At 40.5% G+C, this 15,926-nt stretch overlaps 1 protein-coding gene across 3 annotated transcripts in view; it reads right to left on the bottom strand.

The window, feature by feature from the left end:
- The window catches only part of fmn2b (formin 2b), an 89,447-nt gene that overhangs the window by 34,439 nt on the left and 39,082 nt on the right, over window positions 1–15,926 (bottom strand). For all 3 annotated transcript variants that reach the window (XM_030078469.1, XM_030078470.1, XM_030078471.1), the window contains exons 6-11: window positions 15,551–15,701; window positions 11,883–11,944; window positions 10,237–11,288; window positions 5,470–5,614; window positions 4,575–4,662; window positions 3,958–4,019 (exon numbers count right to left, since the gene is read on the bottom strand). In XM_030078469.1, the coding sequence (XP_029934329.1) occupies window positions 3,958–4,019; window positions 4,575–4,662; window positions 5,470–5,614; window positions 10,237–11,288; window positions 11,883–11,944; window positions 15,551–15,701 (1,560 nt within the window). The remainder of the gene's footprint in view (window positions 1–3,957; window positions 4,020–4,574; window positions 4,663–5,469; window positions 5,615–10,236; window positions 11,289–11,882; window positions 11,945–15,550; window positions 15,702–15,926) is intronic.

Below are 15,926 nucleotides of genomic sequence, written 5' to 3'. Positions count from 1 at the left end.
GGATATTTTGTGTTGCGGTCTACCGGTGGGTTACACTGATTTTACAACGGCATGGAACGCGGTTCAGCCAATGACATTTAAGGATGGACAGCACCCGTTTATAATAAAACGCACACACAGCCGGCGCCCCTCTGGCCGCTAGCGGCGCCCCTCCAGCAGATGGCGCCCTTAGCATTTGCCTATACTGCCTATGCCACGGGCCGGCCCTGCCATCAGTACCATACATCCTAACCACTTGTGCTGGAGTTGTCAATGTGACTGGAAGAAGAGCTCATGGTTACATTGTTGAGCCACTCACAGGAGAAATAAGCATTCTGCTTCCAACTCTGATAGAGTGCAGTAATGTGCCTAACTGCCGAGAGGAAATTCCAACTCCTGAGGCAGTGTACCACCATAGCCACATGAGAGCTATAGCAAACCAAATACCTCCTCTGGATGCTTCTGCAGACATTTTGCTCCTATTAGGACGGAACATTCTCCAGGTCCATAAGGTGCGTCAGCAGTGTAATGGCCTGCACATGCCCCTTTTGCCCAGAAGCATGACCTTGGGTGAGTCATTGTTGGTGAGTGGAGTGGAGCACAAAGAAAGTGAACACTTAAAACATGCTTCATGGAATATGGCCATCCGAGCTATCTGCAGCCTTGCGATAACCATGTCAAGGTTGAGGAGGACATCAGTCAGAGTTCCAAGCAGAACAGTACTCTACCTTGGTCATGTTCTCCAGTGCAGCAAGATGACCACGTTGGTGGAACAGTTTTCCAAGGGTCTGAAAGGGACAATCAGCTTGCACCTTCCATTGATGACCTGTCCTTTCTGCAGCTGATGGAAAAGGGGTTTGTTAGGGATGAAAGCGGCAGCTGGGTGGTACCCTTGCCATTTTGAAACCCATGGAAGCAGCTCCCTAACAACAGACACTATGGATACCAACGACTTATGTCACTGCTACGTAACTTTCAGAGGAAACCCAGCGTGAAAGAGGATTTCATGGAGTTCATGCAAGGTATCCTACACAATCACCATGCTGAACTGGCACTATCGCTAGAAGAGGGAAAGGAAAGATGGTACCTTCCCTTTTCTGGGATGTAACACCCGCAGAAGCCCGGGAAAATCTGGGTTGTGTTTGACTCTAGTGTTCGCTTCAAGGGAGTGTCACTGAATGAGGTCTTGCTTGCTTGCCCAACCTCAACAGTAGTCTGCTCAGAGTCCTTCTGAGGATCTGGAAGGAACCTGTTGCCATAATTGCTGACATTAAGCAAATGATCATCATCAGACAACACGTCCTTTGTACTGATTGATTCAAGTTCAGATGTAGAGCTCCGTCCTGAGGTCGCAACTTTCTCGACCACAGTCTCAAGAAAACAGCTGGACACTAAACGCTTTGAACATTTTTCCTCATGGGGTCTACTGACAAGAGCTGCAGCACAGTTGTTACATGTTGCACAAAGTTTCCACAAACCATTATGTGATTCAGTATGTGTTGGCTGGCATTTTTGCAGGAAAGGCGTGACAAGTGCTGAGTTGACAAAGGAGGAACACATCATTATCAAAGCTGTGCAACATGAGGTGTACACAGAAGAGATAAAACGTATCCAAAAGAAGCAAGACTTACCTGCTAGTAGTACCCTGAAGAAGTCTCCTACCAGTAGGAGGGCATATTACTCATTCAAACCGGATCATCAATACTCAAAGCAATGATGGACTAGTCAGTAAAGTGGATGTAAAGGTGACATCCCACTTGCCCTCTAAAACCTACCTGAGACCCATCTCTGAATTGGTTCTACTGTTGAATTCAGAGGTCGTTTAGGTAAAGGTGTATGTGTCGTCCTATGGACGCCAGGCGGGGAGTGTAATGTAACAGAATAAAAGGCAGCTAAGTTTGTAAGATTTTATTTTGAAGTTGGAGGTTTTATTTTGTTATCTTCCTGTTAAATGGGAACTTCCTGTAGGACAGCCATTTTTGTTGCTGGAAGCATATGTTGGCACATGTTGGTGTAGTCAATATCCATCCTTTTTCTGTTCCTTTTACTGTGGAATTGCCAGTAAGTACATTGTAATTTAAAGAGCATATTGCAGGTTAAAATTTTTACAAAATTTATACTTAACCTTGTGTGAAAATGACCATGTGAAAGGTTGATGCAGGATTTAATATGTTTTACAAGATATAAGGGCACATATTCAGAGGAAAAAGTGGCCGTTTTGAGCAAAGCGCCTAAAAACGCTTTATTTTTTCAACATCATGTCATATGACGTAACAAGAGGGAGTCGGTCTCCTCAGCTCTGCCCCAGCTTATTGCACAGTAGTAGGTGGTAGCAAGTCTGAGTGGTTGTGGTATAGTGAATTGGTCTGTTTTCAGTAGTTTTACATAGCATTTATTTATCATCATCGTGTGTTTGTGTTTGTGCTGGTTGCACAAACTCCAACCTGTCAGGACATCGGCTCCACTGTTTGAGGAGAGAAACTCAGTGCGACCATAAATGACAGCAAAACACAGTAGACGCTCACACTGAGCTGAAATGAAACAAGTTCACATAAATTAGGTAAATAACATAAATAAACAGGCCCTACTGTGTTTTGCTGTCATTTATGATTGCGTTGAGTTTCTCTCCTCTGTTTCACCGCGGGCAGAGCTGAGCGCTCCGTGTGTCTGCTCACACAGGGCCAGTACCCGGCTGGCCTGCACTCACATTACCTAAAGCCCAAACGCACCCAAGCACCATTGCCCCCAGAATGCACTTCATCACGTTGAAATACAACAACAGGCATAGTCCGATGTCATCATAAATCAATATAGTTCAAATACATTCATCATGTCTTCCTTTTAACTAAAAGACGTTTTTGTTTCTTTTAATCAGACATAGCTTAAGGGATGTTTATTTTCCTTGACAGTTTCGGAGGTAATTTCCTCCTTCAGAAAGCATCCAACTGACAGCCAGAGCGGCATGTCAGCTGGCTGCTACTTTAAGCCGGGTGGCTGCGGCCGGCCCACCTGATGGGCCATCAGTTGGGCCAGCAGGATCATCAATACTCAATACTCCTGCTGGTATTAGACGATCATTACTAGTTATAGCCTGATACGTGATAGCAAACTTTACAATGTTGTGATGTGAACACAGTGTTAGATAACGCTTGCTAATGTCCATAGATGTATGAGTATATATACACGTATCTACAAGCTAACCCTGGTCATCTGCCCAGTCCTCCACTGGTTCTCCTCGCACCACAACTGCATCTCTCTCTGACCGTTATTTCTTCTGACCCTGGTCTGTTCCTGGTCTCTTTGACGCCTAACAGGCTCGTAATTATACGGCGGTGGTCCGTCATATTGATATGAATACACATTCACAAACTCTTCAGTGGGTCTTAACTGGCCTTAAGACCCATTATTTTCCTATTGTTCAAACTGACTGCACTCCCTCTTCCTACGTCACTTCCGGTTTAGCTTTTTCAGATGCGGAAGTAAAATTCTCTCACAAAAACAACTCCAGAGGTCACTGTAGTATATATATGCGTATTCCAGTGAAAATTCAGTTCCTACATCATTTTCCTACACATTGATTCACTGGGGTCTCCAACCTGCAATATGCTCTTTAAGCCCCTGAGAAGTGAAAATATGTTAATATTAGACACAGATTACCTCATTTATTGTATATTTATTTGACTCATTTTGTACTTACCTGTGTATAGCTAAATTTACCTGCTAAAGAGGCAGTGATATTAAGACAGTTTATAGCCAAATGCCTGTGATATTTACCTGGAATATTACCTGCCTGTAATACTTAAATGTGTAATTTGTTTTATTTCAGTTTTACCTTTTCTCCATTAAAAATCCTGCCAAGTACAACACGTGGCCTGTTCATTGGAGGAACTTTTTGGAGGAATGACTTTAACCTAGAAGTTTCATGCATGTGAGAACAGTATAGACAATATAAACTGACTGAGTGTGTGTTTTTCTTACATTTTCGTAGAGTGCCTGCAGGGTCTCCAAGTCCACTACTGTATTGTCAAGGTTGAGGATGGCTGGCAAGGGAGAGAGAGTTTATAACAGGTTCTATAACATTGATTATGACAGGTAACATCATGTGCAATTATATCAGCAATCTTTTTATTTAATGTTAAAAACTGGTCTCTCAAACCATTTATAAAAACACCACACACACACACACACACACACACACACACACACACACACACACACACACACCATCCCTGAAAACACACATTCAGTTTTCTAATACCTAACACCTCTGGCGTAGAAATTAGTGACATTAATTAAGTGATATTAATGACTTGTCACTGAGATTTTTGCTGAGAAGCAACTACAGCAAAAGTTGCCATGTAGGCTGTCAAGTGGGATCAACAGTGAGTGTGCTGCTGTTGCTTAATCTCCAAATACTCCAATTCTGAAGACATTATGGCTTATTCTAGTATTATATACAAATCCCCTTTCTCCTCTTGCTGTCTTCTGATTAATCTTCTTCTGATCATCTTCTACTTATACCACAACGTCTCAATTTGATCAGCCTCATCCTGTTGTTGTGCAGCAGCAATCATTTTTCTTTCTTGTTAACTCACCATGCTGAATGTCTTTCATATCAAGGTGCAGGGAAGACATGAGGATTCCTACTGCCTGAGAACGTTTGTTGTTTAGGAGCTTCACAACCTAAAAACATATTAGAGTAAGATTTGTATTCACAGTACACAAGGACATATCAGCCAGCTGCTCCCTGAAAAACTAGCAAATCTAAGTTAATATGTAGCTGTGGCAGTATGACACAGTAGGCCACATATAGTGATTAAACAAGACTGACAGAGTGCCACTGATAAAAAGCATGGATGAGGAAATCAACAAAGTCCTAATCAGTACCTTCGTCACCTTAGCAGCAGGGCTGGAGGATATATTGATGTATCAGTATATATGAGATGACATATTGTCTGGGACTTTGGATATCGTAATATTGTGATATTGCATAACTCATCTTTTACTGGTTTCAAAGACTCCTTTTTATGCATTTTTCTGAGCTAAATAAACTGTTGCAGTTGTTATATGGATATAAGTGGTAAGGAGAACCCTAGACCTTTGTGGTAGAAAGAGTTTTAGTATTTCTTACTTAACTTGTTTTTTTGTTTGTTTTTTTTTTAAGCACTGAATTACTTTTTTTTTTTTATAACTTTTTTTAAACTTCCATTTTACTTTGTCCATGCATTGATTTAAATCAATGTTTGTTTTATAATCAAATGTTTGTATTGGTGGTTGTAGGCCTTATGAAGATCACCAACTGGAGGTTTTAATTTTCACTCATGTATTAGGAAGCAAGTAAGTAAAAATGTATATCAATACATTTTGTAAATGTAGTTGCAAAGTACTTTACATATTGAAGGACTATAATAGATCATAAAAGGCTTCATAATAAAAGATACATATAGTAAGTTATATGTACATATATAACTCATACTCACATACACTGACCTGTTTGGCCTTAGACTTGGCAATCGTGTCGGACAGCGGCTTCTTCTTCTCCTTCACAGCTGTTTTTGAGAACAATTCTACAAATTCCTCGAAGTCCACTTGCGGCTCCTCGATTGTCTCCCACACCAACGAAGAAGAAACCTCCCTGAGAAACATAGCAACAGCAATTCAATATTAATAAAAAAAGATAGAAAAAAAGAATTATGCCATCATTGATGGACAAGAGACACCAAAATGGTCACATAACTTTTAGACACATTTCTAATGTTTACAGCAATTGACCTTATCACACCATGGCCATTTTGAATACTCAAGGTGAGAAACTTGCCCTGGAAGATTGACATACACTCCTGATCAAAATTTTAAGACCAGTTGAGAAATTGTAAGAATTTACGTTTTGCACTGTTGGATCTTAAGAGGGTTCTAAGTAGAGCTTCAAAATGCAAAAAGAAGAAATGGGAGTGAGACAAAAAAAATTTGAGTAAGCAATTTTTTGCAAACAACCATTAAACTGAAATAGGCTGCTCACCAGCTGATCAAAAGTTTAAGAGCACAACCTTTAAAAACCCAAATCTTTGCAAAAATGTGGATTCAGTGTCATTTTCTGTCAGGTATCCACACTGTCATGACCTCCTGATGGCAAAGGCAAAAAAGCTTTCTTGTTAATCACCTCAAAAATTTGTTTCGGCATGCTTGATGCTAGTGCTTCCAGGAGGCTAGTGGGAATGTTGCTCCAAGTGTTAGGAGTCGCATCTCCCTGTGTGTGTTTTTTTTTATTTTCCTGTTTCCCCTCCCCCTGTGTTTGTGTCAGTTTCTCCCCGTAGGCTGGGCATGGCAGGCTCATTTATTTATCCTCACCTGTTCCCACTCACGCACCTGGTTTCCATCCCATCATTAACTCCACCACTCTACAGCCTTTATAACTCCGGTCCAGACCTCCATTCACCACCAGTTCATCCTGTACCCTGCGTGGTAACGTCCCGGCTTCTATTTTTGATCTTGCTCTACTCTTTGTTGACCAGTCTTTTGACCGTTGGATTTTTGCTCTGCCTTCAGACCATGCCTTGCCTGCCTGTGTCCTGCCTGCCCCTCTGTGTCCTGCCTGCTGCGCCCAGCCACTCCTGGATTACTCCGTGTTCTGTTTTGGATTGTTTTTTTGTTAATTAAAGAACTCTGTTATTTCTTACCGCATCTGCATTGTGGGTTCTGTTCATTCGAGCTCAGGCTTAACACCAAGTGGTGAAGATGGCTTTACGGAGGGCATCCACTGTCTGGAACTGGTGTCCATTTTTGTAAACTTACCTTGCCATCCAACCCCAAATGTTCTCATGAAAAAAGGGAGACTAGGAGAAGGCTACAGCGCATCAACATTTCATGTAAAAAAGGTTCATACCATGACTAAAGAAGGTGCTCATTGGACTTACGGGGAAAATATTTCCCCGTTCATCAGGGAGAGTAGTACTCTCCCTGATGAAAGCCATGCTCTGGCCGAAACATGTTGGAGCCTTTTATCATGTAAGCCACTTCTATTAAAGGCTTTTTATGCATAAGAAGAGTTGCCTTGGATTATCTGTACGTTTTCACCCAAATGTTCTCAATTGGATTTAGATCAGGGGAACACACAGGATGGTTCAAAAGAGTGATGTTATTTCTCTGGAAGAAGTCCTTTGTCAGGGGCGCATTGTGAACTGCAGCGTTTCCTGTTGAAAAACCCAGTCATGACCACAAAGATGATGGCCTTCAGTCATGAGGGATGCCCCCTTCAACATCTCCACATAGCCAGCTGCCATTTGACGCCTCTGCACAACCTGAGGCTCCATTGTTCCATTGAAGGAAAAAGCCCCCCAGATCATGATGGCACCCCCTCCACTGTGCCGTGTAGAAAACATCTCAGGTGGGACCTCCTTGTCATGCCAGTAACGTTGGAAGCCATCAGGACCGTCAAGGTTCAATTTTTTCTCATCAGAGAATAAAACTTTCTTTCACCTTTCAATGTCCCATGTTTGGTGCTCTCGTACAAACTCCAAACGGGCAATTTTGTGCCGTTGAAGGAGACGAGACCTTTGAAGATGTTTTTTGTTCTTAAAACCCTTCTCTCGCAGATGCCGTCCGATGGTTATAGGACTGCAGTTGGCACCAGTGACAAGCTTAATTTGGGCCGAGGATCGTCCCGTGTCTTGATGGACAGCCAATTGGATCCTCCAGCTCAGGGCCGGTGAAATTGTTTTGGGTCTACCACTTGACTTTTTTGTTCCATAACCCTCAGGATCTTTTTAGAAGTTTAAAATGACTGTCTTACTGCATCCAACCTTAGCAGCAATGGCACACTGCGAGAGGCCTTGCTTATGCAGCTCAACAATCCGATCGCGTTCAAGGAGAGAAAGCTTTTTTGCCTTTGCCATCAGGAGGTCATGACAGTGTGGATACCTGACAGAAAATGACACTTAATCCACATTTTTGCCAAGATTTGGGCTTTTAAAGGCTGTGGTCTTAAACTTTTGATCAGCTGATGAACAGCCTCTTTCAGTTTAATGGTTGTTTGCAATAAATTGCTTACTCAAAAATTTTTTTGTCTCATACCTATTTCTTCTTTTTGCATTTTGAAGCTCTACTTAGAATCTTCTTAAGATCCAACAGTGCAAAATGTAAATTCTTGCAATTTCTCAACTGGTCTTAAAATTTTTATCAGGAGTGTATATAGCCTACAAAACCAGGATTTCTTTAACATTAACTAGGAATTTACATACATATAAGAATTATCATATTCATTTTCAGTCCCAGGAACAACTGCAACTCTGAATCTGGCAGGGAAATTAGCTCACTAGCATACTTACTAGCTATCATGGCTAGACTCCATCAAGCAGTGCTAATGGGTCAAATATTAAAATGTGAAGCAATATCCTTCTGGATTCTTGAGATCCATTAGATTCTAATGTTTTTCGGTGTGACTCTGTGAAATGATAAATGTTTCTATTGTTGCACAGAAAAAAATTATCTGCTGGTAGTGGATTACTACTCTAATAGCAATAGGTCTGCTCACTCTAACAAGGTCCTCACATGTAACAGTCAATGTCAAGTTGATGTTTACCTAAGCAGCAGGGAACCTCCTTCTACACTACAGACCTTCATTTCAGAGGTGCAAATCTGATGGTGGAGTAGCCTTGAATAATTTGAAATTTTGTTATGGCGTTGCTCATATTCACAAGATTACATATTTGCTTGAATCTCCTATGATGTCCTGGTGTCAATTAGAAGGTGTTTACATTTCGTCCTCAATCTGTGCCCTATTTTACTCCTTCCTACTGATGAAGGTCACTCACTATACAAACAGCCCTGCAGTCCTTACCACTTTTAAATTGAGCATCAATTTAAGTATCATTTGAAATTCTAATCTGGTTCTTCTGTGGCTCCTACTTATTTCTTATTTCAGTTATTCCACTTTTTCTAAGAAGCATTGTAAAGGTATCAAGATATCAAACTTGAAGGTTGAGTCTTATGTAGTTTTGTCCATCAAACTTTGACATATGACTAACTTTCAGTTCAATCATTTAAAAAATGCACTTTGAGAGGCTATCAAAATGTTGAAGGTTTGTGTTTCCTAAATTTAAATCAAGATTGTATTTTTACTTTACCTCAAGATATTGCTATAGTTTCTGAGTATAACAACAACAGTTACACTTAAATGCTCTCATTTTCCTTCTTTGCGTCTGTCAGTCTGTGCTCTAGATATATGGGTGTGTCCCAGCTACAGTGAATCAAGGTGGAGGGAGGGGGAAGGGTAGGTATGAATTTCCATGATTAATATGATAATTTGAATGTCGCTTGTGAATGGTGCATGTGCATAGGGGGCATTTCCATTAGGTTTGTAGGATTTAGAATGTGGGGAAGTGCTTGAAGAATTGAGGACAGAAATAATGGTGGTTATATCTCTATGTAATTGTTGCTGTTGTGATAAATTTATTTTTCTTGCTTCCTGCTTCATTTTTTAATTGGTTAAACAGAAAAAAATAAACCTATAAAGTATATTGTTACAATTGTGATATGGTAGATTGTTTTTTTTTCTTTCAATAAGAAGTATTTGGTGAATGTGTTTTGCTAATTGCTTGTGTTTCCTGAATTTGCTTCCTGAGTATGAATTATATCCATTGAAAACCACACCCTATGCAGCAAGAGGTGGCTGGTGGGAAACAAGATCTGATGTAATGGTTCCCTTGTTTAGTAAATAATTGATAAATGTACAATAGCCATTTAAGTTTGATTTTGTTGTTAAAACCCATTCTGAACATCTATGAGTGCAACATGGATCAAAAAAGGCCAACAAACCCAATAAACAGCCTTTGGTCTATAAAAAATTTGGTTTGTTCTGCATATCACCTTCATTTTGACATTGAATTTTAGCATATTACTATGTGGACATGTGGTCCACTTCGTATTCATTCTGTTGGCTTTTGCCAGCAGAATGAATGGTGAATGAATGAATGGTGATTTTGATGTTTTTCTGTTTCCAAGATATTAAAATGTGTTCTCAAAATAAAATAAAACTATTTCTAGGGTAAAATCATTTTACTCAAGGAGGAAGTTACAGTATTTGAAGCTGTCTTTGACCAATCACTTCTAGCTGCATGTTATGTTGTTGAAATTTCTTGCGAGGATTATGCAAGGAAAATTTCTTGCAATTGATTATGTCTGAACTTAAGATGCAGGTAAAAGTGAATGAATTGCAGCACCATCTTGGGGGCATGTGGGCTACATCAGGACCATCTTTACTTTTTGCTGTGCAGCTGAATCCTGGTCCAGTAAAGAGGCTTCATGGGTCTCGGCGGCTCCACCACGGCCTTCCTGGGTGGTTTCTCCTGGGCCAGACCTAGTGCATACAGCCCCAACGGCAAAGGAGGTGGTAGGGAACCCAGGGTCTCTAGAGAAGCTGGAGGATAACAGATGCCTCCTGATGGAAGAGGGGGAGGTGGAGGCCCACAACCGGGCACTGGTGGTGGTGGAGGTGGGCCTCCCATCCCTGGTAAGGGAGGTGGTGGGGGAGGTTGGCCTCCTATCCCTGGTAAGGGAGGTGGTGGGGGAGGTAGGCCTCCCATCCCTGGTAAGGGAGGTGGCGGGGGAGGACCTCCCATCCCTGGTAAGGGAGGTGGTGGAGGAGGACCTCCCATCCCTGGTAAGGGAGGCGGTGGAGGAGGAGGAGCAAGGCCACCAGGGAGAGGAGGAGGAGGTGGGGGTGGTGGTGGGATTCCAGTCATACCTGGCAAGGGAGGAGGAGGGCAGATGACTAAGCCAGGGGTTAGAGGAGGTGGTGGTGGAGGAGGTGGCATTGCACCCCCTGCCGGTAGTGGAGGAGGTGGTGGCAGAGCAGGAGGTGCCACTGTGTGTCCTGGAAGAGGAGGAGGCACAGCTTCTCCTGGAAGGGGACAAGCAGGCGGGGGAGGTTGCTGCTGGCATACACATTGAAAGCCTGCTTGAGTGTCAGTGGGCTGCAGCAGGCCATTCACTGCCACAGGCTCACTACAAGGCACTTTGAACTTGAAGTTGTCATCCATAGGTGAGGTCTGGACTGATTTGGCCTCCAGGCAACCCAACCCAAGCATTGCTTCTGTCTGGAGGTGAACGTCACAAACAATCTTCATAAGGTCTTCCTCTCCTCCACACTCCTGGTCTCTTGTGCTGGTTGTAATACCATTTCTGTCTGGCAACACAGGCTGTCGCTCCAGCTCAGCAATCTTGGTTCTGAGGTCTTCGATGGTTTGTTCAAGTTGCTGGATGACGTTGACATGTTCCTCCTTCAGTTTTACCGTCTTTAGGACACATTCCTCCTGATGATAAGGGAGAATGTTGAGATGTGATTAAATTGAAAGACATTTTATATTTTAAGTGATAGTTCCAATTCTTGTCCATATAGTCATATTTGTTGTTCTGTGTGAGCGGAATATATCCATCATATTTGGTCCCTTAAATACCTCCCTGTTGTGAAAATGACAGCTTCACAGGAAGCTTACTGCTCCAAAATTAATGAGATAAATATAGGCCAGAACACAGCACAATCTTGAGCAGCAACACAAAGCTGAAATATCCTGTTTTCCAGTCTGTATCTACTTCATTCATTTTGGAACAGCACACTTCCACTCACATACAACAACAAATATGACTATATGGGTAAGAAAATGAAACATCACTTTAATGTATGTTCATTAAAATCACTGATACAATAATTTCATTATTGGAAGAGGTTGGATATCAAATATTAGCCTTAAATGCCCCCATGGAAGAGAGAATGGTATGAAACACACTGGGTGTTGCAGTATTTTCAGTAACACTTTATAATAACAATCATTAGTAAGTCATTTATAAGACATTAGTGTAATAGTGTAGTGTAAAACAATACATTAATAAAAATACAAGAGACTGACCTGAAGTTCTTCGATCTCCTCCTTCTGTTGTTGCTTCAGACCCAAGATGGCTGCCTGGTGTTCTAGACAGACACAGGCCAAGAGTCAGCTCACTGAAGTTAGCATCAGGCACATAGTCACAGGTTTTGTATGACTGCTAGTAGATTATTCTGTTATCTATTTAATTATGAATAGGTATGTACTCAGTATTGCTTTAGTATTATATGTTATGACAAACAGAGGACAATGTATGAAAGGCAGAGATACCATTAGCTATAACCTGTCCAACTTAATGCTGTTGACATAGCCTATTTCTTTATTTTTATCTTATTTTTGTTTAACAAAAAATCAGATTGATGTTGTTTTCCCAATCAAAAGAAAAGTAAAAAAGTAACATGCAAAAAAAAAAAAAAATCTTAGTAGAAATTGGTTTACTGTGAATATATTATCATTAATGATTTACAGTGTTTGGGCTCATAGGCTTTTAAATTTAAAGTCTCTAAAAACAGAGTTCAGTACAACCATATGACTGACTGCACACAGGCTGCACAAATTCCAGAGTTCTTCCTGATCTAGATTCTTTACTGAATTTGTTGATTTTGGTCAGTTACCAAATGTCCAAGACGCATATCCTGATTGGACAAGGTAAGCAGCATGGAAAATGAATGAATGAATGAATGAATGAATGAATGAATGAATGACAACGTCCTCTGTCCAGGTGACTAGTGACAGAAGCATTACACTGAGGGCTCAAGCAGCTTTAATATGTTCAGGACTCAGAATGGAAACAACACAGTCACACATGAGCTTGAGACAGGACATGCTTTACTTGTGAGGAACCTGCAAGAAAGGTATTATTTCACACTACCTAAAAAAATAAATAATAGTACACACACACACACACACACACACACACATATACACATCTATATACATCTATATCTATCTATCTATGGATAGATCCATAGATAGATAGATGTACAGATGTATTAATCTGCAACAATTCATGAGTGCAGGGTTCCAAAAATCTGATGTGAGTATTTTGATAACCCCTGGCCATCATGTCCATCAAAGTCTTTTGCCACCATCTGTTCTTTTTGCACTAAAGGCGTCAATGACAAATATCAAAAATAGATTAAACTTATTTTATATTTTGATCATTCTGATCACTGAATGGTGCATAATGATAATCTATCACTGGATTATTAGAGATGCCACTGAAGATCAGAGATTGATGTAGATGAATAGATAGCCATAGATTTTGTCATGCTAAGCAAATTATTCCTCATTTGTCCAATGCTGTGAAAAGTTTGACTTTACAAAAATTTCAGGTTTTGCTGATAACATTATGAATTCACAACGCATCCAGGTGGTGTTGTGAATTTTGTATTTTCACAGCCATTGACTGGATGGTAAGCCAAAACAATAAAATAGATGTGTATAATTAAAAGCAAATTACAATAATTGTTTCAAATTCTGCCCAATCTTAGCTGTACAAGTAGTTTGACAGTTTTATAGGAAATAAATAAATAAAAATCTTTGCATTGAACAAAATATTCCACCTATAAGGGCCTTTATCCTCAGAAAACTGCACAGTGTGGTCACAGTGTGGTTTTAACTGAGGACAAAACACTGCTGGCTGCCTAAACCAGCTTTAGCTTTACTACTGCCCTACAGTGACAAACATACAGTTCAGATGACACGAAGCAAAAACATGAGATGAAATGTGAAAACAATGTACACAAACTATCACTCACCTTCATTGTCCTCTAAAATGCCAAAAGAAAAGACAGAAAATTGCATTCAGAGAGTAAAATGCAGATTGGAAAAGAAAGGGGAAAAAAACTCCTCAAAAAAACTAGGTGGAGATAATTTCTTAATAAGATGTTAATATTTATTCTCAAAGAATAATTTGGCTTTGAGCAGCACATTTCGCGATGCTGCTCAACTGATTTTTTCTGAATTTAGTGGGTGGGGATGCACTCCAAGCTGAGGAGAGGTTAAATGAGTAAGAAGAAATGAAAACAAAAAAGGCCAAATAAGTGCATTAACTACCACTACCCCCCAACCTCACCATAAATGAGCAGCTGGTTATAGCGCCTTAGCTGTGCCATTAATTCTCATGCACCACTGCAGACCTGAAAATGCATCCCTCGGCAGGTTCACTACCAACTGAATGCTATGTGGCAAAATTTTTATGAAATTTTTGTGAAAGCATACACAGGTTTGACTCGGCTTTAAACTCCATCCAAGGTCCTCTTAAAACCAATGAGAAATCATTATGTCAAGGTTGTTGACCACAAGTCCAGTGTATGACCCTTTATGAGCTTTTAAAGCTAGAAATCCCAGTATCTAGACCAGTAATTGCTGTCATTAATATATGGCAAGCCATTTCAACATTTATTGGTTGTATTTGACTATCTGTAATTAATGTTATAGATATTTACAAATATATTTTGATGAAGCATAATTACAATCTCCACTGAAATTATGACTTGCCAGCTGTTGTACATGACATTTCTCATACAAAGATTCTTAATTGTCTTGCAAGCCATTTAGTCAGTATAAACAGAAGATGGTGGTGTAGATAAAATAGTGAGAAAATGCCAGTAAGATGGAAAGGCATATCTTAACTCCAGTTCAACATATCTATGAGTAAATGGAAAAGGGGGTGTTACAGCACTTCCATAGCAGCACTGAAGGCTTGCACACTGCAAAAACGCAAAATCTTACCAAGATTATTTGTCTTATTTCAAGTCAAAAATGTCTTATTTCTAGTCAAAATATCTCATTACACTTAAAATAAGACATGATCACCTCAGAAGTAAATTGTTTTTAGACAATTTTCACTTGTTTCAAGTGAAAATTCACTTGAAACAAGTGAAAATTTGCTTGTTTCATTGGCAAAATTTGCCAGTGGAAAAAGTGAAAATTCACTTGAAATAAGTGAAAATTAGCTAGAAACAAGAAATAAATTTTGCCAATGAAACAAGCAAATTTTCACTTGTTTCAAGCAAATTTTCACTTGAAACAAGAGACAGTTGTCTAAAAACAAGTTACTTCTGAGGTGATCATGTCTTATTTTAAGTGTAATGAGATATTCATTCATTCATTCATTCATTCATTCATCTTCTAAACCGCTTATCCTCACTAGGGTCGTGGGGGGGGTGCTGGAGCCTATCCCAGCACACATAGGGCGAAGGCAAGGAAACACCCTGGACAGGTCGCCAGTCCATCGCAGGGCAGACAGCCAAACACTGACATTCACACACACAGTCATACCTAGGGGCAATTTAGCTTCTCCAATTCACCTAACCTGCATGTCTTTGGACGGTGGGAGGAAACCGGAGTGCCCGGAGGAACATGCAAACTCCACACAGAAAGGACCTTGGGTGGGAATCAAACCCAGGACCTTCTCACTGTGATGCGACAGTGTAATGAGATATTTTGACTAGGAATAAGACATTTTTGACTTGAAATAAGACAAATAATCTTGGTAAGATTTTGAGTTTTTGCAGTGCATATGCTGAATTAGGTCAAAGTTTTATGATGTGATGCCTTTTTCAGAGTTTTCCGTAATGTAAATGTCTGCAGGTCAACAAACTTATGATATCCTTCTGCCCATGCCCCATCCCTGATCACCATTAACTATTTATGTAACCAATAAAATTTCAATTTACTGTCCTTACCAGCCTCAGTGTATCTGAGTCCATTCTTGTCATCTCCAGCTGGCCTGGCTAGGGGACAGAGACCCCTGATCTGACCAGGTAGTTTCCCCTCTGGGGGTTCCAGGGAGTGGGGAGGCTGGCTGACTGCTGCCCAGGTATATAGCTGGTCTTGCTGTGGAAACACACAAATCTGTTTAAAATGGTTTATTTTTTAGTCCCTATAGTACTTCTACCAACTCCAACTGAACTGAACAGAGCTGGTGAATGCAGAACAATACTCTTAATTTTTTTTTTTTATTGATAGATTAATTTTATTAATATTTGGCAGGCTGTCTGGGTTACAGCTGTATAAACGCTTATGAAACAATGGGCCTGCCTGTTTGTGCCGGAAAAAATT

The sequence above is a fragment of the Myripristis murdjan genome, chromosome 19, assembly GCF_902150065.1.
Source record: "Myripristis murdjan chromosome 19, fMyrMur1.1, whole genome shotgun sequence".
NCBI classification, from domain to species: domain Eukaryota; kingdom Metazoa; phylum Chordata; class Actinopteri; order Holocentriformes; family Holocentridae; genus Myripristis; species Myripristis murdjan.
Note: the sequence above shows the minus strand (reverse complement) of the source record. Positions and strands in the feature narration are given on the sequence as shown.